General features: G+C 51.3%; 2 protein-coding genes across 10 annotated transcripts in view; one reads left to right on the forward strand and one right to left on the reverse strand.

Moving 5' to 3' along the window:
* The window catches only part of MYO19 (myosin XIX), a 37,413-nt gene extending 27,831 nt beyond the window's left edge, over nucleotides 1–9,582 (forward strand). For 6 of the 8 annotated variants that reach the window (XM_064582262.1, XM_045889313.3, XM_064582263.1 and 3 more), the window contains 7 exons: nucleotides 310–380; nucleotides 2,126–2,229; nucleotides 3,843–4,009; nucleotides 4,144–4,273; nucleotides 5,397–5,482; nucleotides 5,874–6,176; nucleotides 7,307–9,582. In XM_064582262.1, coding sequence (XP_064438332.1) covers nucleotides 310–380; nucleotides 2,126–2,229; nucleotides 3,843–4,009; nucleotides 4,144–4,273; nucleotides 5,397–5,482; nucleotides 5,874–6,176; nucleotides 7,307–7,435 — 990 coding nt within the window. In that variant the 3' untranslated portion in view covers nucleotides 7,436–9,582. Of the gene's footprint in view, nucleotides 1–309; nucleotides 381–2,125; nucleotides 2,230–3,219; nucleotides 3,327–3,842; nucleotides 4,010–4,143; nucleotides 4,274–5,396; nucleotides 5,483–5,873; nucleotides 6,177–7,306 lie in introns of those variants that run through there. The other 2 variants (XM_064582264.1, XR_010408389.1) reach the window with 2 other exon arrangements.
* On the reverse strand, nucleotides 7,947–13,092 carry ZNHIT3 (zinc finger HIT-type containing 3). Of its 2 annotated transcripts, XM_045889319.3 has the most exons (5): nucleotides 12,882–13,040; nucleotides 12,751–12,782; nucleotides 10,961–11,047; nucleotides 9,909–9,992; nucleotides 7,947–8,481 (listed from the first exon to the last, which is right to left on the reverse strand). In XM_045889319.3, the coding sequence occupies exons 1-5, from the start codon at nucleotides 12,965–12,967 to the stop codon at nucleotides 8,300–8,302; spliced, it is 471 nt and encodes a 156-aa protein (XP_045745275.1). In that variant the 5' UTR covers nucleotides 12,968–13,040; the 3' UTR covers nucleotides 7,947–8,299. The 2 variants fall into 2 exon arrangements, with proteins under 2 accessions (XP_045745275.1, XP_064438352.1); XM_064582282.1 differs by lacking the exon at nucleotides 9,909–9,992 and having other exon boundaries at nucleotides 12,882–13,092.
* Nucleotides 13,093–21,280: the final 8,188 nt, after the last annotated feature.

Genomic DNA, 21,280 nt, shown 5'->3' on the forward strand with positions numbered 1-21,280 from the left:
AGGAAACAAATGGGGTTGGGCTGCATGGTGAGGCAGGACCTCTGCACTGCCTGGAGGAGCGAGAGAAAAGCAGGACCAGCACCTGCCTCAGCTGCATCAGAAGCCAGGCATCAGATAAGGGGACCTGGGGCCACCAGGACCCTTTTTAGCAGGGAGATTTTCTTGAGGTCCCAAGGAGTAGACCCCCATCAGCCACGCCTCTAGACAGCCTGCAGGTTCATACGGACCAAGGCCACAGTAAAGCCTCAGAGAGAGGGCAGGAGTGGTATTTCTGGCTGCAGGTGCCCAGCCTGTCTCCCATCCTTGCAGGTCCTGAGTCAGCTGGAGGCCTGTGGCCTCGTGGAGACCATCCACATCAGTGCTGCTGGCTTCCCTGTCCGGTGAGTGGGCCGAGCGCTGCACGGGGCAGGGCCGGTGCTGGGGTGGAGCTTGGGACTCAGGCGTGACAAGAGCTGCCCAGCCCAGAATAGGAGGTGGAGGTGAAGAGAAAGAAGCAGGTCTGCGGAGGTCAACCTGCAACTCGAGAGGCTTCACTCGTTTGTTTATCCATGCATTTTCTGTGTACTGTTTTGTACCAAGCAGTTTCTAGTATCAGTGAATAAGGAAGGTGAGCCTCTGCCTCTTGGGGCATACGTTCCTGTGGGTACACGTACAAGAAGTATAAAGTTGATCAGTGTAGGAAGGAAACAAAAAATGCTGCTGGGAGACTAATGGGGGAAGAGGATCTTGGGGCTGGTCAGGGAGGGGCCCTCTAAGCAGCTCAGGCCTCTGGGAACGGAGGAAACAGCAAGCACAAAGCTCCCAGCTTAGGAACTAAGAGGCCCAAGTGATGGGAGCGTAGAGACCTGGGGGAGAGGGGCCGCATGGGTCCCACGAGGACTTGGCAAGTTGTCCATAGGGCCTGGAAGCCACTGGACGTTGTGAGGAGAGAGTGCTGTGTTCCCATTCATGTTCTGTGGTGGCTGTGTGGAGGCTGGACGTAGGGGCAGGAGAGAAGGGAGATGTGTGAGAAGGCTGTTGCCGGTACATAGGCAAGATGGTGACCCAGATGAGGGGGGCAGCCATGAAAAATGGAGCGAAATGGGTGAAATTGGAGTATGGCTTGCAATAGAAACAGGACTGGGGGTTGGATGACCATGGGGTGTGGGCAGGGGAGCAGTCAGCTTCCAGCTCACACAGGAAACTTCAGGCTTCCATCGGAGGTTAATGGATGCATCAGGGGACAGTTCCCTGAGATAGGATGTCTGGGGAAGGCACAGGCTGGAGGTGGGATGGGAGGAGAGTCAGGAACGTGACCTCGTCAGGTTTGCAGTGGCTGTAAGACAAGCTCGGGGCCCAGAGCTTTGGGAACTGGAGGGCGCATGAGGATCTGTCCTCAGTGGGTTGTAACATCAGGAGCAAGGAGGAAATCACGGTGGGGAGAGAGAAGCGCTCTGAAGCTGTTCCCTGAGGAGCATTCACACTTAGGGTAGGGGACGAGAAACCAACAACGGCAACTTGGCAGGAGTCGTGGGTGAAGGAGGAAGCCAGGCTCACGGGGGTCACGGGGGTCAGCCGGGCACCTCCCGTCAGCCAGTCAGAGCACTGGCCACTGGATTTGGTGGCGTGGTGTCTGCTGATGGCTGCAGAAAGAGCCACATGGGAACAGTGTTGGGGACAGAAGCCAGACTCAGGAGGAGGAGGAGTAGATAGATACAAGGTGTCACCAGCTGTTTAAGTGTTGCAGTGAAGGGGAGCAGAGAAATCAGGAGGAAGCAAGGGAGGCTGTGGGGTCAGAAGGCACAGATGTGGCTGACCACGTACGCAGCAGGAGCCATCCAACTGGGGAGAAGCCTGCAAGCCCCTTTGGAAGGAGGCAGGTCGCAAATCCCCTACAAGAAGAGCGAGCAGCTTTGTTTGGGTAGACCAAGACGGCAGGAAGAGCAGACCCAGTTTAAAATGGTCTCCACGGGCTTCTTTGAGTGACCGTAGTCATCCCTTCAGAACCACCACCTCATCCATTCATTGTGGGCACAGTCAGGCAGCTGCTGAGTAGATTAAATAGAGGAGCTCCCGTTGGCCCCAAGCGCTATTCCAGGCTCACAGATGAAGACACTTCATTTCTTCCGCCGCCCTTGGCTTCCAGGATCCCTCACTGGAACTTCGTGGAACGATATGAATTGCTGAGAAGGCTCCGTGCTCACACATCCCCTGGCCCCCACAGCCCACTTCCTGCTGAAGGGCGCTCAGGTGAGTGGGGCCCATTTGCTGGTCGTGTGTTCAGCCACAGTGGACTGAGCGCCTATCCTGAGCCATCTTGGGGCTAGGGGCTGGGCATTCAGAGCAGAGTTCTGCCCTCATGGTTCTTGGTTCTTGGTTCAGTCGGGAAAACAGACTAAAAGACGACAAACAGTGGGAAAAGTGGAAAGGCAGAGGTGGGAACAGAGTGCCGTGGGTAGTGCTGCGGAATGTGAATCAGGGAAGGCTTCCTGGAGGAAGTGGTGTCTGAGGACAGATGGTATTGACCAGGTGAAGAGCATTCCACCTAACAGATAGTTGAATGGAGGGCTGCATGCAGGAGACAACCCTGTGTGTGAGGAACTCCGGGCCAGTGTTGCTTGCCCATACGGGCAAAGAACAGTTGGAAGTGAGACTGGGGTGATAGGCCATGTCACAGAAGCCAAGCTGTATTCTCTGGGCAGATGGAGGCACCTCGGAGGAGGAAGGGAGTGACGTCAGCCTTGTGCTTTCTGGAGGCCATAGGAGCGAGGCTATTACGTTGGCCAGAGTCAAGCTAGAGATGTGGGCACAGTGGGCAATGTTGGGAAGAAACTGGTCAGACTGTGCCCCCCCCGCCCCCCCAGCCAGTGGGGAAGAGAGGTTTGGGGGAGGTGCTGAGCCCCGCAGGGCTGACCTGAGCTCCAGGTCCCTGGAGTCATCCCGTTGGCAAGCTCTAACATCAAGGGAAAGGTCTGGCGTGTGGTCCCGGTTTGGGGTTGTCAGCATGTAGGGTAAGTCCCCCCCCGCCCCGCACAGGTGGAGGAAGAAGGGGTCAAGGACTGAGTGCGAGGCCCCTGCCCAGCCAGACCCCAGCCCAGCAGCCACGGCTCCCACCTGGGACACTTCTGCTTTCCCATCTCTCTGAGGCACAGTTTTGTCACTTGCCTTTCATTCTTTTCCCCCACTTCTTTCTTCCCCTCTTCATGATCTGCTCTACTGCTCTGTGTCTCGTGCCCAAAGCCCCCTTCGCCCCCGGTCGATTTTGCGGTTTCTCGTCTGCGGTGTCCTCTTTGGCAGCCTCTTCTCCAGAGAGGCGCTGGGCAGCAAAAGGTGGTCAGAGCCCTCAGGTAAATCCTCTACAGGAGACAGCCCTGCACACTGCGGGAGGGCAGGCAGGGGCACCTGCTGGGCCTCTGTCGGACGGGGATTGTTCTCCCTTTTCTCATATGTGGCAGGGAGTTAAGGGGTCCAGGGCAGAGGGAGCGGCCCAGCTGCCCTGCTTGGTCCCCCGCACGTTTGGGGCCTTGGAACAAACGCCGAGTAGCCTGGGTTTCCAGGTTGGGGGCAGGCACCGAGCGCCCTTTGCCAGCTTGCCGAGGGGACTGGTGGGGATGGAGGCTGCAGGCCAGCCCAGGGCACAGCCACAAGCGGGGACTCCTGTATTCCTCCCAACAGCCAGGGCCTGAGGAACACTAGAGGGGTCACCTCTGGCCTCCCCCAAAAAAGGATGGGGAAGTGGTTAGAGGCAGGAACAGCAGCAGAGAAGCCTGTGGAGTACTGGGGAGACCAGAACCGGTTTCTCCAGTCCACAGAAGCGTGTGGATGACCAAGAGCTGATGGGACCTCCGTTTCCCATCCCACAGAATGGTCTCCATGCACCGAGGCGGCCACATTGCAACCTCTCCTCCAGGACATCCTCCACACTCTTCCAGCTCTGACTCAGGCAGCCACCGCACCTGGTGACCCAGCTGAGGCCTCAGCAGCCCCAGTTCACTGTGGCAGGACCAAGGTGTTCATGACAGACTCTACGGTAAGCTGGTTTGTGAGGAGGCAGGGAGTTCCCCGAAGCCAGCCGCGTGCTCTCCTCAGCAGGACCGGGTCTGGGACCACTTCAGGGCAGGGGGAGGAGAGGCTGAGGCCCTCAGCGGATGCCCCTTCTCCCAGTTGGAGCTTCTGGAACATGGACGTGCCCAGGTGCTGGAGCAGTGTGCCCGCCGCATCCAGGGCAGCTGGAGGCGACACTGGTACCGCAAGCAGGGGAGGCGGAGGCGGGCAGCCGTGCTCATCCAGGCAGGTACGAGGTGCATGGGCTCGGGGCACATGGCCCACGTGCAGACCCCACGTGGTCCGGGTTCCCTGGAGACGCCCTATGCCAAGGCTGTGTCCCAGCCTCAAGACACTGACGGTACGACCCTATGGTACACTGGGGTTCGAATTCTCATTAGTGTCTCCCCAGTTCAGTGGAAACCAGGTGACACCACAAATAAGGGTGCTTTGGAGGCAGCAGAGGCTGAAAATCTGCCTTTAATGCCCCTTTCCCAGACCTAGAGAGTGGCTGATGCCACCTTCCTTTGCCTCTATGCCAAATCATTATGTGTTGGGTCCAGGGCTTGTAATGAGTTTGAGAAGGTAAAAACTGACCAGATTTGATCATCAAAAGAAGAGCTATAGGAACCATGTTCCCTGCAGTCTTACTTTGAAAATACTAGAAACCACCCACATAGCTGGCAGTGGTAAAGTCATGGCTATTACGGACCATCCTTATGATGCAGCTAGGAAGTGTTTTAGAAGAATATTTTAAATTTAATGGAAAACTACTTCCAATGTGATGTTCAAACCAGGATGCCAAACTGCACGTCAAGGGTGATGCCACCTTCCTCAGGTGTGTTTCTGTGTGTATGGGCCTAAAAAAACAGAGTAAGGAAACTAAAGAACTGTCTGCATTGGTGAGATAGCAGGATTTGGATCGGTCTTTAAGCTTTTTAGTTTTCTAGAATCCAAACATATTGAATGGAATAGCCCCTGTTCTGAATGTAAAAGAACCAGAAAATGCTGAAATTGCAGAAGGAAATGAAAATTGCCAGTCTGCCATCCAGTAGTGTCACCTTTACCAACACGTGGGTGCCCAGTGGGGTCCCAGTTTATGAATTCGTAAGGCCGCTAGGCAACTTCAGCCTGCTCCCTGCGGCCCTTGCACACGACGTCTGTCCCAGGCTGACGGTCTGAGGGGCGTCTTTCAGAGCCAAGTTCACTTCAGTACCCACTTCTGTTCCCTCCCTCCCGGGGCGGTGTGGGCTAGCCATCCCCTGAAGAGGCGCCGATTCCAAGCTTCTTCAGCAGCTCGGGTGTGGCTGCAGGGCCAGGCTACCCATAGTTCTAAGAACAGTTCACTTCTTGTTTCTGGGCAAACCCCTCAGCCATCCGGTCCTGGCTAGCTCGGAAACACGTGCGGAGGCTGCATGCAGCTGCCACGGTCATCGGGCGTGCGTGGCGGAGGTGGCGAGTGAGTATCTGACCCTGTGGGCAGGATGGGCAGCGGCCGGCCGGTACCCGACGGCCCTGGGGTGGGGTTCCTGGGACACAGAAAGGGCGGCATCAGCCCCTCTGGGCATATACTAAAAACCATGGAATTACACACTTTAAAGGGGTGAATTTTATGGTGTATCAATGAGATCTCAAGGCTGTTCTTACAGTAGCATACGTAAGGCCTAAGCACAGGTGCCCTGGGCATAAAGAAGTTTGGCCACATGGTGCCCATCTAGTTGAAGGCATCCAGCTGTTCTACAGCCCGGTGCCCTTCAGGTCACCTTGTTAAGCTACCTTGTTAAAGATAGTTTTGGTTTCCATTAAGAACTAATACATTAAAAGCTATAAAGTGGCACTCTTTTTTTTAGATTGGAATGGCCTTCCTTGCTTCGAAAGAACTGGATGGTGTGGAAGAAAACCTCTTGTCTCAAGTTCCCCTTCCCACAGGCTCCCTCCTGCTGCCACAGACACAGACCAGCCTCCTGGCGGCAGTAATCCGCCTGTGGCCCCTGGGACTGGTCCTGGCCAACGCAGCTGTGGGTGTCCGCGGCTTTCAGAGGAAGCTGGTGGTCTGGGCCTGCCTCCAGCTCCCCACGGGGAGCCCCAGTAGCTACACAGTCCAGACGGCCCAAGGACAAGCTGGTGTCACATCCATCCGAGCGCTGCCTCAGGTAAGCACGGCTCTGGGTCCCTCACACCTCCTTGTAGAAGGCAGGAGCCAAAGCCCATGAGTCCACGGCAGGAGCAGGACTGAGACTAGGACAAGAGCCGTCCTGACCCTGCTCGGGAAGCCAGAAGCCTGAGCCTCCCAACTGGCTGGTTTGGGTGGTATCCATCATTACAAGTAGGAATTTTCCAGAGCCCTTTCACTTTTTAAAAACTGCCTCTGAGTGTTCTGGCTTCTCCTCTGAACCTCCATTTAATTAGTCCCACTTTTTAAAATTTGGGTTGTGATGACAGCTTATTCTGAAGTTAGCATCCTATTTTCCTCACATTATTACTTGGTTTATCCCCTGCTCCAGCCGCACAAATGACAAGCAGGTAGTCAGCGGTTCAACAGCTCTGTTTTTATATTACGGGCCGCTGAAGGAAAGAGTCAGCCAACACATAGTGGGCTAATGCTCAACCTACTACATGGGGTCCCGGCCAGGATTAAGTGACACAAGTCAAAAGAAAACAGTGAGTTTTCATACCAGAGGAATTACGATAGGACGTAACCTGAAGATCTCCCATGACAACACACAGGCCAGCCAGAGTATAAACAAAAGTGGGATTGTTTTCTCTTCCAGTTTTAAGCAGTCTTTTTTTTTTTTTTTTAAGATTTTATTTATTTATTTGAGAGAGAATGAGAGACAGCATGAGAGGGGGTGGGGTCAGAGGGAGAAGCAGGCTCCCCACTGAGCGGGGATCCTGATGCGGGACTCAATCCCGGGACTCCAGGATCATGACCTGAGCCGAAGGCAGTCGTTTAACCAACTGAGCCACCCAGGCACCCCTCTTCCAGTTTTAAGCAGTCTTAAGACTGTGGCAGGTAATACTCTTATTAGGGGAGAGCTCCCTCATCCATCACACCAAATGGATGTGAAATGTTGTATTTTAATTTGCCACTGGTTTAGAATGAGCAAAGAGCAGGAACCCAATCCTGCTCCTGCTGTTGGTCTCCTACCAGTGCTCTTCCACATCTCCGCATTTCTAGCATTTCTAGCATTGGCTCGGCAAGGGGGGGGGGGCACCCGGAGGGCTGGCACTCCCGGGAGCTGGGGTTCAGCGGTCTCTTTCTCTTCCCTCCCCCCTCCCCCAGGGCTCGATCAAGTTCCACTGCAGAAAGTCTCCCCTGCCATATGCAGACATCTGCCCTGAACCCTTACCCTACAGTGTTACTGGCTTTAATCAGATTCTGCTGGAGAGAGACAGCCTGGGCCACAGGTGAGGTCTTCTCACCTTCTAGCTTCACCTGGCTGGGCAACCCCTTGGTGCCTTTGTGTCTACAAGGCCTTTTCCTGCCAGCTGCTTTGCCAAAGACATTTAATCCACACGCCACTGCACTACTTCCACGACGACTCCAAGCTCCTGTGAGCGAGCGACAGCTGCTGCAGCCCCTGCACTCACCTGGGGCTTCTGTGGACATCTCAGGCCCTGACAGACGTCAGGGGTTGGTTAGCAAACCAGGGCTAAGAAACCTCAGGGTCACAAAGGATTTCCCCCATTTTACTACCTTCAGAGATCCGACTCAGCTGTGTAGTCCATCACTACAGTGGGGCACCCCCGATTCCCTGCAAACAGAACAGGCCGAGTTAGCTTGAAAGTAGCCCCCAAATTTCGACTGGGATATTTGCATTTAGTTCCTTTGAAAGGAACAAAACCTATTTAATGTGTTGATTTATTTAATGCAATTTCAAGCAATTATGAACTAAGGATGAACAATGCCATTTACCATAGAATCACCATATCCTGATTTTATTTAGCAGCAGTGAGCAAGTTTTAACTCAAATGGGTATGAAACTTGACAAATCATGTGTGATGTCTAAACGCTACCAAAATTAAAACATTTAAACACCACCATTGGAATGTCAAATTCTCCCTCCATAAAGGGTTTGTCACCTCGAGTATCCTCCTCTTGCCTGAAACCCACGCCTACAGTGCTGGAGATAAAGCCTTTGTAGGGCCCACCCTACGCCAGCCAGCCTGGAAGTCAGCATCCTTGCTGAGGGCCCCACGCTAGCTCTTCCCTGGCGGGCGCGGGCAGGCTCTAAGAGTCATGCACATGTTCCAGGGAGCAGCACAATGATCCATCTTAGGAATCCTCATCCTGGGATGGCTCCACAATCCTTAAACAGCAGTCTGCAAACTCCACAAACAAGGGCTCCTGCATGCAGGCTCTCATGAGCTTCGCCTTGTTGTCGCCCTGATCGAGGCTGACCATCAGCTGTCGAAGGTGAGGGTTGAGCAGCAGGCTTCTTAATGCTGCAGATTCTCCTTAAAAATGAACAAGAAAGCCAGTGTGAGTTCAAGTGGGAAGAGATGCAGACAGCTAAAAGCTAAATGCGTCCGATGTAGTACAGATCAAGGGTGCCGCATCCCCTCCACCTTTAAACCCAAGAATGGAACCAGTGCTCCACATAAACAAGAGGAGGTCAGCACGGCATATGATTTCCAGTTAAATGCCATCACACATTCTTGTTCTTGGCATCTCTATAAATTTACGCCATTTCAAGTTAAGAAAAATACCAGCACAAATACAACGAACAACATGAAGTTGTTGGCACGTTATTCTTCACAGGCCTAAAGGTTCTCCCTGATGAGAAGAATTACGCCAAAGACTCTGAACGCTGCAGAAACCAGCACATGACCCTCACTGCAGGCTCAGTAGCAATGAACAGACGCCAACATCTGCATGGTGCCTTAGTTTACAAAACTGTTCACACCTGCCCTCAGTCTCCTCCCTGCTGTGGGACTGGGTGCGCAGCAGGGTAGGCCTGACGGTGAGACGGAAGTGAAACCTCCCACGTGTAGGAACTACCCTGGCCCGTTCATCACTTGGGCCACAGAATGGCCCCAAGGCCAGACCACACGGGCCTACAGAAACACCGGGTGTTACGAACCTCCTCATCCCTCTAAAACTCCCAACTCCTGGGGTTACCGTCTGCTTGAATGGCTAGACCACGTACAGAGCACTGGGGAGGTGGGGTAAATGCAGGCCCCTGCCATACAGACCGGTGTGGGGGAGAGAAGGTACCATAAAATACGAGTGGTATATTGCAAGGCGCCATGGGAAGGTGAAAAGTGCTTGCTTCTGAGAAAGACAAAAGATCAAGAAAAACTGAGCTGAGGAAGGGTAACCTGAACCAAGCTTGAGGGAGGAGAATTTTGCCAACTCACAGAACCAGTAGGATTCCAGGCCTAGGGAGTTGTAAGAAGGCAGGGAAGTGTGGAAGCCCTGAGTGTTTACAGGGTCATGTGGCTGAAGGGCTCTGCGTGCCACACTCAAGTACAGGGACCCTTGAACAACGCAGGTTTGAACTGCACAGGTCTGCTTATACATGGAGTTTTCCCCATAAATACAGTGATGTAAATGTATTTTCTCATGATTTTTTTGACGTTTTCTTTTCTCTCATTTACTTTATTGTAAGAATACAGCATATGATACATGCAACATACAGACTGTATGTTAATCGACTACGTTACCAGTAAGGTTTCCAGTCGACAGTAGGCTATTAGTAGTTAAGTTCTAGGGGAGTCCGAAGTTATACACAAATTTTCAACTGCAGGGTGGACGGAAGGGAGCCGTACTCCTGTGCAGTTCAAAGGTCACCTGTATTTAGTAACTTAAAAAAAAAATCACATTCTATACATTGGATTAAATGTATCAGTGGTTGATACAGAAGCAAGCACAGCACACTTACCTAAATTCTTTAAATTCTGCAAAGAAACTCTGTCCTCTTCCTCATCACTATTGAGAAAGTCAGCTACAGAGTCCTCATCATCATCTGAGGAATACAGAACACAACTAATTACGACTAGAAACCTAGCTGCCAGACGAACTACTCCAACAGATAAATGTGCACACCAGTGACTGACAGCAGCAGGGGTAAGCAGGTATTGACAAAACAAAAATGACCTTTTCTGCAATTTGTGACTTTACCAACATTCCTCTTTTTGGGGAAGGAGGGTGAAGCTAAGAATTGGGGAGTTTAACAAATGCATCCTAGCATGTTCACATGCTTGTTCTACTTGTTTCTCTGTGGTCTTTGGGCCAGGAGACTGACTTTCCAGTTCTTATCCCCCCAGCTCTCCTCACTATGGCTCCAGCTCTGTCAGGGGCCAAAAAACTAGGTGCTCTGTAAAAACCTCCTACCATGAATACCTTGTGCTTTCAGCATGGCCAAAAATTTCTGACACTGCCTAAACCCAACAAGGAAGTTTCTCAAAGGGCAGAAATAGGCTATCCCATGCTCTGAATGTTCAATACCTCTTTGCTGGCACCAGGAGGGGCTGCCTTCCGACGCTGGCATGGTGCCTGACACCTAGGAGATACTGAAATCTGTAGAGATGGATGGGCTGACAGCCCACTCCCACAATAAGCCATGAGGAGCCCCCAGCAGCAGGGAGGTAAGCTAGGTCAAAGGCAGCCTCCCACCTGAGCCTAGCTCAGGTGAACGGACCGCTCCATCCAGGCCCAGGGAGGGAGACCTGAAGCTATGACTGGAGAAGGTTCCTGCCAGCAGGGTCCACCCCTCACCCCCACACCACAGCCAGCTGCCTCTCACCCCCTTATTTCTTGTCCTTAACAATGCCCTCAGGCTGCTCTAAAATACACAACAGGTGCCCCCCCTCCTGGTGCTCTGAGCTAAGATGAAGGCTTCGTTCCTGACTCCCTGTCCCAACCCACGTCTCCTCCTTCAGCTTCTGTTTGAAACCCCTTCCGAGGTGGTTTTTTTGAAGTCAAGCAACCCACCTTTGTTTTCCGCAGGCTTTATAGTTTTTGCCGTAACAGCTGACCTTACTTTTTTCTCAGTAGAACGAGTTTCAGGGTTGCACTGTTCTGAAAGAGACACAAATCAGATGCACCTCCCCACCGAGTCAGCATCTAGGTGGGGAACATGTACGTAGTAAGGGATGTGGGTGGGGATGGAGATGGACGCAGAGGAACTGAGGGATCCAATCAAAGGGCAGCACCCAGAAAACAAGCAATCCTGAGCCTGACAGAGGGTGGAGGAAGCAGGCCTCATGCACCCTGAGGTCTGTCCCCATCCTTCTCACCCTGCCTAACCTCACAGGGCTCTCCCCAAGATTAAGTGGCACACTGACTTCAATTAGCGAAATTATTTTCTCAGCAGTTGCAGATACCAAATTTGCATGTACTACGTGCCACTGGGATGACACAGATGAAAGTCATCAGGCCCACCTCAAGGAGTTGAGCCTTATGGCTGGCAGCTAGAGCCCGCGATAAGAGTCTGATTGATGTCACCTGAGAGGACTGAGAGACAAAGAGGAGGTGCTGCCAGGTGGAAAGAGCATTCCCGGCAGAGGGAAAGGTCTACAGCTGGACCAGACCCCTGAAAAATAGGGTCACATGCAAGGACACAGTGATGCGCGACTAGCGGCTGATTGACGGGGCAGGCCTGGCAGGTGGCTGGGTTGCAAGTGGAGGAAGCAGGAGAAGAATGCCACACGGGAGGATGGCCTTTCTTCCCAAGACCAGTGTCTCTCATCAAAGGCACTGTGATGTTCAGGGTGGAAGGGTCTTTACCGGTGTGAGATGGTTTCACACACCAAAGGATATTTATCTGCACAAATACCGATTGCCAGAAGTGGCCCCAACCCTCCTCAGCTCCTGAAACACATTGTCACAATGTGTCTCCCTAGGGAGAGCAATACCTAGGCTAAGAACCACCGCCTCCCTTTGCTAGAGAGGCTGGAGTTTTCAACAAGGGAGTGAATTACTCAAATGTGCATTTTAGGAGAAACCCTGACAGCAGCAGGGCCACACTGAAGAGCTCCAGATTGCCCCGGATTGCCCTAGGGGTTCTTAGAGGGGCTGCACAGCCAGAGCAAAGCTAACCTACCTGGCTCCCCAACCCTATTTCCAGCAAAACAGTTCTACTTCTTTCCTCTCTATCTTGAACTGACAAATTTCCTTTAAAAATGCTCCAGAGATACTAGGGTAAAAAACAAAAATAGCAGGCGGAGCAATGCAGCTTGAAACATACCTCTAAGCCAGAGACTGGGCGGGGCGGGTAGAATCACACTAGACGCAAAAAACCAATAGGACTTTAACCAGAGTCAACTCAGCATGAGGTCGTGGGGAACGGTCTCTGAGGACTAAGAGGCTCCCGATTGTAGTTAAAATATAGATTTAACAGCACTAATCACTCCTTAAGGCAAACAGATCTACCTCGTTGTTTCTAGCCAGGCACTTAAAGAAAATGGTCTTAACTACAGCCAGCGCTGCTTCTGAGTCAGAATACTAAGATGAAGAAACTGCTAGGGCTGACTTCGATGGCCAAAGCAGTCGCCGATTTTTAAGGGGGGCGCCGGGGGTGGGGGGAAGGACAGTCTGTAGGAGAAAAGGCAGAGCAGAAGTTTCTGACTTCAAAATCCGGGGAGGCATTCACAGGCAGAGGCTCCCCCTGGGGCTCCGACAGGATCGGGCGAGGCAAGGCCGGGAGGGAGCGCGGCGGGACGTGGGGGCTGCCCGCACGAGGAGAGCGGCGGCTCGGGGGGCGGCGGACGCCGGGGCCTTACCTTTGTGCTTCCGGAAGCAGGTCACCGAGCAGCTGTAACAAGAGAGGCCACGAGCCGCGTCAGCCTGGAAGGTCGTGCGGACCCTCCCGGGGCCCCCGCCCGGTCCCCTTCCCCACAACCCCCGCGCTCACTAAGGCACGCGGCAGGCGGGGCAACGGTATTTGGGTTTTTCCAAGCAAATCACGCAGACGACGGCGCTGCAATTGAGCGACGCCATGGTCCCTCGCCGGCCTCGTTCCCACCACCGCGCCAGTCTCTGACCGAGGCTCCCACGTGCACGCCTTTTTTTCCTCGTTTCCTTAACCCGGACCAATCGGCGCGCAGCACTCACTGGCAGTCAAAAGCAATGGATCGATCCTGCTCATTGCTCCAGTCCTGATAAGTAGAAAGTCGATACATTCGATGCACATCCAGTAGCTGCTTTGACTTCCCGGATTAGATCTCGCTGTCGTCCCTAGGGGGAGTGGCAGGCAGAGGGAGTGGGAGAGGGAGAAGCAGGCTCCCCGCTGAGCAGGGAGCCCCATGCGGAGCTCCATCCCAGGACCCTGGGATCATGACCTGAGCCGAAGGCAGCCACTTAACCCACTGAGCCACCCAGGCGCCCCTGACTTGGACTTTGTGAATCTTGCAAGGGCACTGGGTTCTCCCCCTCGACATTCCATTTGCTTATATTTAGCAAATGAGAAGCCCAGACCCTGGCCAAACCAGAATCGGTTAGATTGAGTGACACACACATGCTCTTCCCTGCTTAAACTCTTTCTCTTTCAGGAACGAAAGCTGAGGCTTGACCACGGACAAATGTTTATTGAGTTCTCAGAACAGCACTGCACGGCCCACATGCTGGGCCGGGGGCCCCAAGGGAGTAGCAGGCACAGTCTCTGCCCTCTAGGAGCTCAAAGCTTAGAGTGAAGGCAGGAGGGAGAGGGGAGGTAGAAGAGACTCTGTCTTAGGGTCCTGCTGGTGCTAGCCTGCACTTGCACGGTCCTGACAGTGAATGCCTCTTCAAATCTTGCACCCTAGGCTCCTTACTTGACTCACCCTAGTCCCAGCCCTGGCTGGGATGGCTTGGTCAGGCAATAGATGAGTGAGCTCTGGCCCAAAGGAGGGGGTCCTGGCCTAACGAGTCTGGATAGATGAACTGTGATGGGCCTTGAGTGGCACCTCAGGCTTAAGGAAGAGTCATGTTTCATTAGCAGCCTGGGCCTCCTTAAAGCCCTAAGCACTGCCCAGCCTAACCAGGGCTCCCACCCCACATGCGCAGTGCCCACCTAGGGCCATAAGTCATTCTCACTCCCAAGTCCCTCCTCCCTTGTGTTGAGCCCATCAGCCCTCAGGATCCCACTACTATAAGGGCTCCACACGATTGTCATTGTTTTTGTGGATAAATCTGCAAGGACCAAGGCAATTGTTCTAGTCTTGGCTCAAACCCCTCCCTGGCTATGTGACTTCTACCCTCCCTGAGGTCCCTCACCTATTAGTGTGGATGTGCAGGGCTGCTCTCCTGAGCTGTTGAGAAGCACAGAAAAGACCATGTGTAAAAGTGTATGTAATCTGGGCGGAGCCAGAGTCTCGATGATTGAGGGCCATGGGCTCGCTGGGTGGCATGAAGGGGCCGCGGGCCGCCAAGGTCAAGGACGTCTCTCAGCACAAGGCTGTGGGAGCAGCTCACCCATTTCCATATCATGCAGCTGACGGACTCGCTCTTCCCGTGGGTGGGGGCCACACCACACCTGCACAGCCTCGAGGTGGCCATGTGCAAAGCTACGATTCCATCCCTGTGTCTACCTCCCTTCTTGGAGACAATTCTGACATGGCGACCTCCACTGGCCTTGCCCAGCACTTAGCCAGGAAGACCAACAAACAGGTGTTTACAAACAACTATAACCTTCAAAACACAGTAACTTCGCATTACTGGTAGAAAACAAGATCAAGGAAGAAATGGAGGCTTTTCTGGAAAAGTTCTAGCAGAGTGGCAGAAGTGAGGATTTGTAACTTATGTAGAATATATATGTAAAGAAATGGACTGAATTTTTAAAAAGTTTGTAATTCGAAGCACTACAAAGGGTTCTTTGATACCCAGAGTCTGGAACTCCTGGAACTCAGATCCCAACCCTATGAGTACAGATGTCAGGCCCCAAGTCCCTCAAGGCCGGGGTCCCGAAGCTCAGGCCCCTCCAAAAGGGTTCTGCCGGCAGCCTCTACGGGCCACCCTCGGTGGGCGTAAGCCACCAGGCGTCCCTGCTTTGGCTTTGCGAAACTGTCCTGAGGGTGCTGTCCAGTCTTTAGTGCTGAGGTGGCATAGACGCCGACCTGCCCCGCATGCAGCTACCCCTGGGCATACCAGGACCTGCCTGAAATCTAAGACATGTCCACACTGACCCAATGATCAGCAGCATTCCCTGTATTCAATAGTCGTGACCACCCCAGAACCATCCCAGAAGGTCCACGCTTACCTGGGAAGGCCAGAGAAGGTCAGCGATTTGTCCAGGCCACATCTGAATCCTGTGCCCTCTCTGGCACCTGGTAGAAATTTGCTGACTGTGGAATCACCACTACCCACTCCAGATTTTTACCGTGAGCTGTCTTTGGAGGCTGAGGCCAATTTTCACAATTTTCAGGGCTCAACCCCATCTCACCCACATCCAAACCACGTTGATTCCTCTACCTTTGGGTCCAGAGATGGTGGCATCAGCGAAAAGAAAAAGTTTCTGGAATTCCTCCCATGCACATTACACGTGGTAAAGACAGCCTTCCCTCTACTCTGGGAGACCCCCAGCGTCCGGAAACAGCTGCCCCCCTCCTGCTCCAATGTCCAGGAAAGGACAGCGGTGGTGATGAGGTTGGGGAACATCAAAAGGCCAAGCAAGGCCAGTATAGATTTTCTTGGCAGTGGCCAGTTCAGAGAAAAACAACACGTATGACTCCAGGCCCAGCAACGGCATGTCCACAGTGACGTACCCACCCTTAGCAGTACCCTGGTTCTCCCTGACCCCCGTCCAAACCCATCCGAGCAGCTGTGTAAGGCTGCATCGCGCCTCCCCGAGCCGGACCTGGAGTGGGGTGAGGTAATAATCAAGGCCGAATGATTTTCAGAGCTCCGCCACCCGGCAGCGCCTTCTGGGGACCAAGCCCAAAGCCTCGCACTGCGCGTGGAGGTCCAGGCCCGCCGCCCAGCACCGCCAGAGGGCGCTCCAGGTCCAGATTGGCCTGGTGTAGCAGAGCTCGAGCGGGATAGGAGTAAACTCCACCCCACTCCGTGTCTGAGCCAAGGCTGTCTCGGGGCGCAGGGGAGGGTAAATCCAGGCGTTGGCCGGTAGCTCGACCATCGCCAAGTGGCAGGAAAGAGCGTGGAGGGCACGGTGCTGAAGCCGACGACCGGATGGGCAGGAGTGTCTCCTCCACGAAAGTGAGACCCGTATCAGCAGAGGGCTCCAACTGCAACTGGCCCTCCAGGGCCAACTCACCGATGCTTATCGTCCAACGCTTCCTGGCATTCCCAAGGGGTGGAGATCCAGCTGCAAGGTGGCCACCCACATTAGCTGATGGAAGTTTAACCGTACTTCTCGGGAGCGCGAGGTTACTAACTAGGGCCTGAGCCTCTTCCTTGCACCTTCCTCGGTGCCATGATGGGGTGGGCAGAGGGATCTGATCACCCAACCTGAGCTACATATTCCGGTTATCAGAGGTGGGAGGTTCATAAGGTTGGGCTCTCTGCTGCCTTGCCAAATCTCAGCTGCTGCTGCTGCTTTTTTTTTTTTTTTTTTAAGATTTTATTTATTTATTTGACAAAGAGCACAAGCAGGGGGAGCTGCAGGCAGAGGGAGAGGGAGAAGCAGGCTCTTCACTGAGCAGGGAGCCTGATGCCTGGCTCGATCCCAGAACCCTGGGACTTGAACTCACGACCCTGAGATTAAGAGTCACATGCTCTACTGACTGAGCCAGGCAGGCGCCCTTACAACATTTTCATTGTGCATACCATCCTCAGTCCTCAGGGTTAGTTGAACACGCTAAAGGCACTATTAAGATTCAGTTGGCAAAATTTCTCAAGCCCCTGCAAATACCTTGGCCAAAAGCATTGCCATTGGTCCTTCTAAATCTCAGATCTACTCCTTGGAACAGGATGTCCAATACAGACACTAAACCGACTGAGCCACGGAAGCGCCCCTCCCCACTCCATTCTAAACAAGGTTTCCTTTTATTAATCTCCACATTTTCCCCTTTTGATCAAGATCTTTCGTCACGCCCTACATCAGAGGGAAAGTGCATAACACTTGGAAACCACTTAAGGTCACATTTGAGTAATAGGGAAGACTAGGAGGGAGAAGTCTCAGGTACTTCCCATCTAAACTCCGTATCTTCTCAAGGTCATAGGTGTCAGAGGTCATCTTGAAGCACTGAGCCAGCATCCCCTTATTGGGTGCATTGTTTTTTGTTTTTTGTGTTTTTTTTACACTGTGACCGGCAACAAAATACAAAACTTAAAACAATTATACATACCAAAAGAGGTATCATAACAGTTCCAAATGGAATCATGGTTCTGAACCAGGACTCTAGGTCTGAAAGTAACTGGCACTTACTGAGACTGAGGGGGACAGGTCCGTCCTGTGAGAGCAGACCTGGCGACCCGTACGCCTCCTGCCGTCTCCGCTTAAAGCAACTGGAGAGCAGTAATTAGCGAACGTGCAGGAACGCTCTGAAAGAATGAACCTGGTGCGTTTGGGAAGATTCAGGGCAGGTATAAACATAGAGCAACAGCTAACGAACTTTTTGCAAAACAGCACAACTTCAAAGACGTTTTAAAACACTAATGTTATCTCAAAATAACTGTTTAGAACCAAACAGTAATACAGTAATACAGTTTGTAAAGATGTAAATTCAGAAACCATGAACATGAATAAGAATCCAGAGTCAGGTAATAGTTCAGATGAAAGAAGAATTTCGTGAATTCGGAACCCTCTAACCCTTCAGAAAAAGCAAGTGAAAAATTCCTTTGTCACAGGAGCATGATGAGACTGTCTCCGAAAGGCCATAGTCACAGAAGAGGTTACCCCCTTTCATAAGAGTTTGGGAAACATGGACAAGGGCATTTTCTTGCCACAAAAGAGACAGAAGAAGCAACAGTAAGAAAAAGGTGTACAGGCCTAGTCTGGACATCTTGGCAAAGCTGTGTCGTCGGCTCCAATTCCTGGAAATCTTTACTTTCGGGTCATCAGATGATGTGCTGGTCCAAAGTTTCGTGTCATGTGACTCCATGAGTCTGTTTCCTGGACTTTGGTGACACAAGAGGTGGTGAGCAGTTCCTGAAAAGGACATTTCCATCGAGGCGGAAGAGTCTTTCTGGTCTTTTTTTTCCTTTAATTTTTTTAAACAGAAACTTTTTTTAAAGTAATTCCTACACGCAATGTGGGGCTCAAACTCACAACCCTGAGATCAAGAGTTGCATGCTCTACCGACTGAGCCAGCCAGGTGCCCCAAAGCATGATTACTTTTAATAGAAGCAATTAGGACTTTACAATATTGAAGTCTATCTCCTTGATCAACAGTGGGTCAAAGGAGGCAGGGGCCAAGTATATTGGATATCCTGTTCTAAGGGGTAGATCTGAGATTTAGAAGGACCAATGGCAAGGCTTTTGGCTAAGGTTTTTGGAGGGGCTTGACAAATTTTGCCTATTGAGTCTTAGTGGTGCCTTTAGCGTGCTCAACTAACCCTGAGGACTGAGGATGGTGTGCACAATGAAAATGTTGTAGGGACGCCTGGCTGGCTGGTCAGTAGAGCGTGTGACTCTTAATCTCAGGGTCGTGAGTTCAAGCCCCAGGTTGGGCGTGGAGCCTACTTAAAACAAAACAAGACAAAAATATGTTGTAAAACTAGCCAAATAGCACAGACTCATCAAAGCACCTGACCGGTAAAATAGGTTCCCTAATCACCATAAAGTTTGAGAGGGGTTCCCCAGGCAGGGATAATCTCCAACAGAAAAAGCGTTGGCCTGTCTACAACAGGAAGCTTTGGTCCAGTGAGAACATATACAAACCGTGACTAAAACAGATTTATTCAACATATCATGAAACATAATGAGAGGAGAAGTTGTATGAAATCCGTTTGTGTGAACAGGTTTTGCCAGGTTCTACTTTGGACAGCTGGGACAAGAGAAGTGGGCACTTTTTGTGGCCTTATTAATTTTCCCCACAAATACCCATTTATGAATTCTATCATTCTGCTAGGAGACCAATGGTTCAATGCACGTACAGTGGCAAGTAGTGGGAATTTAGAATTTCTGGTAGGCCCAGATTGTTATTTGGTCCAAACCGAATTATCTGTTATTGAGCCAATAACTACTAAATTTCCAATTAAATTTTTCCCTCTCTGGGACAGTTTTTGGGTATCTCTTGTCAACTTTTACAAATTATCATTTGGGAGAACATCCCTTTGAACCATGACTGAGGTTTGGGTATTGGCTTCCTTGAAAGCAGGATTTTCGGTGGAAATATCAGCAAGGTAGATTACTTTGGCTCCCAGGGAGTCACGTCTGGAATGCCCAGAAACCTTCATAATAGCTGGAGCAGCCAGCAAAAGGATGGAATCTAATAAATTTTTGGACATAAGAGCCATTTTTTAATTCTATTCCCATTGGAGGTAAGGATATCTCGTTGTTTCCATAATATTCCAAAGTCATGAGCTACCCCAAAGGCATACCAATGATCAGTGTAAATGTTGGTGGTTTTACCCTTAGCTAGGGTACAAGCTTGAGTAAGGGCAGATAATTCGGCCTGTTGGGCAGAAGAAGGGAAGGGTTAAGGTGCTGCCTCAGTGACTTCAAAAGGAGTTACAATAGCAGACTCAGAAAGAAATGCACCATTTTCATACTTTTTTTAAAAGATTTTATTTATTTATTTGAGAGAGAGAGAATGAGAGACAGAGAGCATGAGAGGGAAGAGGGCAGAGGAGGGGAAGCAGACCCCCCGCTGAGCAGGGAGCCCGATGTGGGACTCGATCCCGGGACTCCAGGATCATGACCTGAGCCGAAGGCAGTCACTTAACCAACTGAGCCACCCAGGCGCCCCCATTTTCATACTTTCAATAAGAACCATTGGGGGCGCCTGCATGGCTCAGTCGTTAAGCGTCTGCCTTCGGCTCAGGTCATGGTCCCAGGGTCCTGGGATCGAGCCCTGCATCGGGCTCCCTGTTCAGCGGGAAGCCTGCTTCTCCCTCTCCCACTCTCCCTGCTTGTGTTCCCTCTCTCGCTGTGTCTCTCTCTGTCAAATAAATAAATAAAATCTTTAAAAAAAAAATAAATAAGAACCATTGGTAAACTACGAATAATCTGCATTTGTTAGAGTTTTCTGCAAATTTCCATGGGGGTGAAAAGGTAATCTGTCATTGTTAAGAAGTTGTGAGGGTTTCATCTGAGTCCGAATGTCATCCTATTCCCAGATCAGATGCCCTAAGTACTGAACCCAACTTTGAGCAAACTGCATAGTTTTCTTTGGAGACTTTATGTCCCTTTAAGGTCAAAAGTTTTAACAGGTGGATGCCATCTTCCTTTTGAAGAGGATTGAGAAGGGGAACAAAGAAGCAAATCATCTACTCACTGTGACCAAGGGGAAGCTGCAGAAACCCTTCCATCATCCAAATCAGCTTTTAAGATTTGTGAAAGGTAAAAAGGACTCTGTGAAACCCTGGGGTGTTACTGTCCAGGTGCATTTCCATTCTTCCCAAATGAAAGCAGAAAGATATTGCCTCTCCTTATCAACTGGCATACTAAAAATGCACTGCATATATCAATCACAATGAAAAGGTTTGCTTTCCGTGGGAATGGATGTGAGTAGCACATGGGGTTTGGGAACAACAGGGCGGCAAAAGATAGTAATGTTACTTATTACTCGGAGGTTCTGAACAAACTTCCATCCTCAGCCACTGGGTTTTCTCACAGGTAAAATAAGGGTATTCTAGGGACTAGTGTTGGGGATAATGAGGCCTTGAGGCTTCTACTCTTCTATTACGGGCTTGATACCTTAAAGGTCTTTGTTATTTATAGGGTATTGATTAATTCTGGAGAAAGGTTTGAAGGAATCTATTTGAATCTTGATGGGAGGTGCACTGCGGATTCTGCAATATCAGTTGAGGGTTTTGCCCGTGAGGAGGAGGGTAGCTGATCCATAGGAATAAATGATCAGTGTCCCCAGACTCAGGTATAGTGCTATCAGAGATGGAGCAAATAAGAGATGGCAAAGGGCCATTTAATTCCCCAGGTTGGCTATTTTGATCACTATCATCAAATTCTAGAATTATTTCCTCCTTTTGGGAGAAATTCTGGCATGATACTTTCTAAGAAATATCAGTCCAATAAATGAATAGGGGTCAGAGGAACTAAGGAGAAAAGGGTGTGTATCTCTCAAAGGGCCTGGAAAAAAAGGGAATAGGTTCCGAGGCAAGAACCTGTTGAAGTTTACTAGAGACCAGCACTCCTTAAATGTTCTAGTCATTCAAGCCTTCAGGCTCATCTCCACAGAAATATGGAGGCACTCAAGG

The sequence above is a fragment of the Mirounga angustirostris genome, unplaced genomic scaffold (genome assembly GCF_029215605.1).
Source record: "Mirounga angustirostris isolate CCGP_5_RB_7025 unplaced genomic scaffold, mMirAng1.0.hap1 SCAF_17, whole genome shotgun sequence".
In the NCBI taxonomy this organism is placed as follows: domain Eukaryota; kingdom Metazoa; phylum Chordata; class Mammalia; order Carnivora; family Phocidae; genus Mirounga; species Mirounga angustirostris.

Coding starts and splice junctions, on each gene's coding strand:
- ZNHIT3 (XM_045889319.3), bottom strand. CDS start 12,967: ATGGCGTCGCTCAATTGCAGCGCCGTCGTCTGCGTGATTTGCTTGGAA. Junction 12,783..12,881: donor CCCGCCTGCCGCGTGCCTTA/GTGAGCGCGGGG, acceptor CTCTTGTTACAG/CTGCTCGGTGACCTGCTTCC. Junction 9,993..10,960: donor AAAGCCTGCGGAAAACAAAG/GTGGGTTGCTTG, acceptor TGTATTCCTCAG/ATGATGATGAGGACTCTGTA.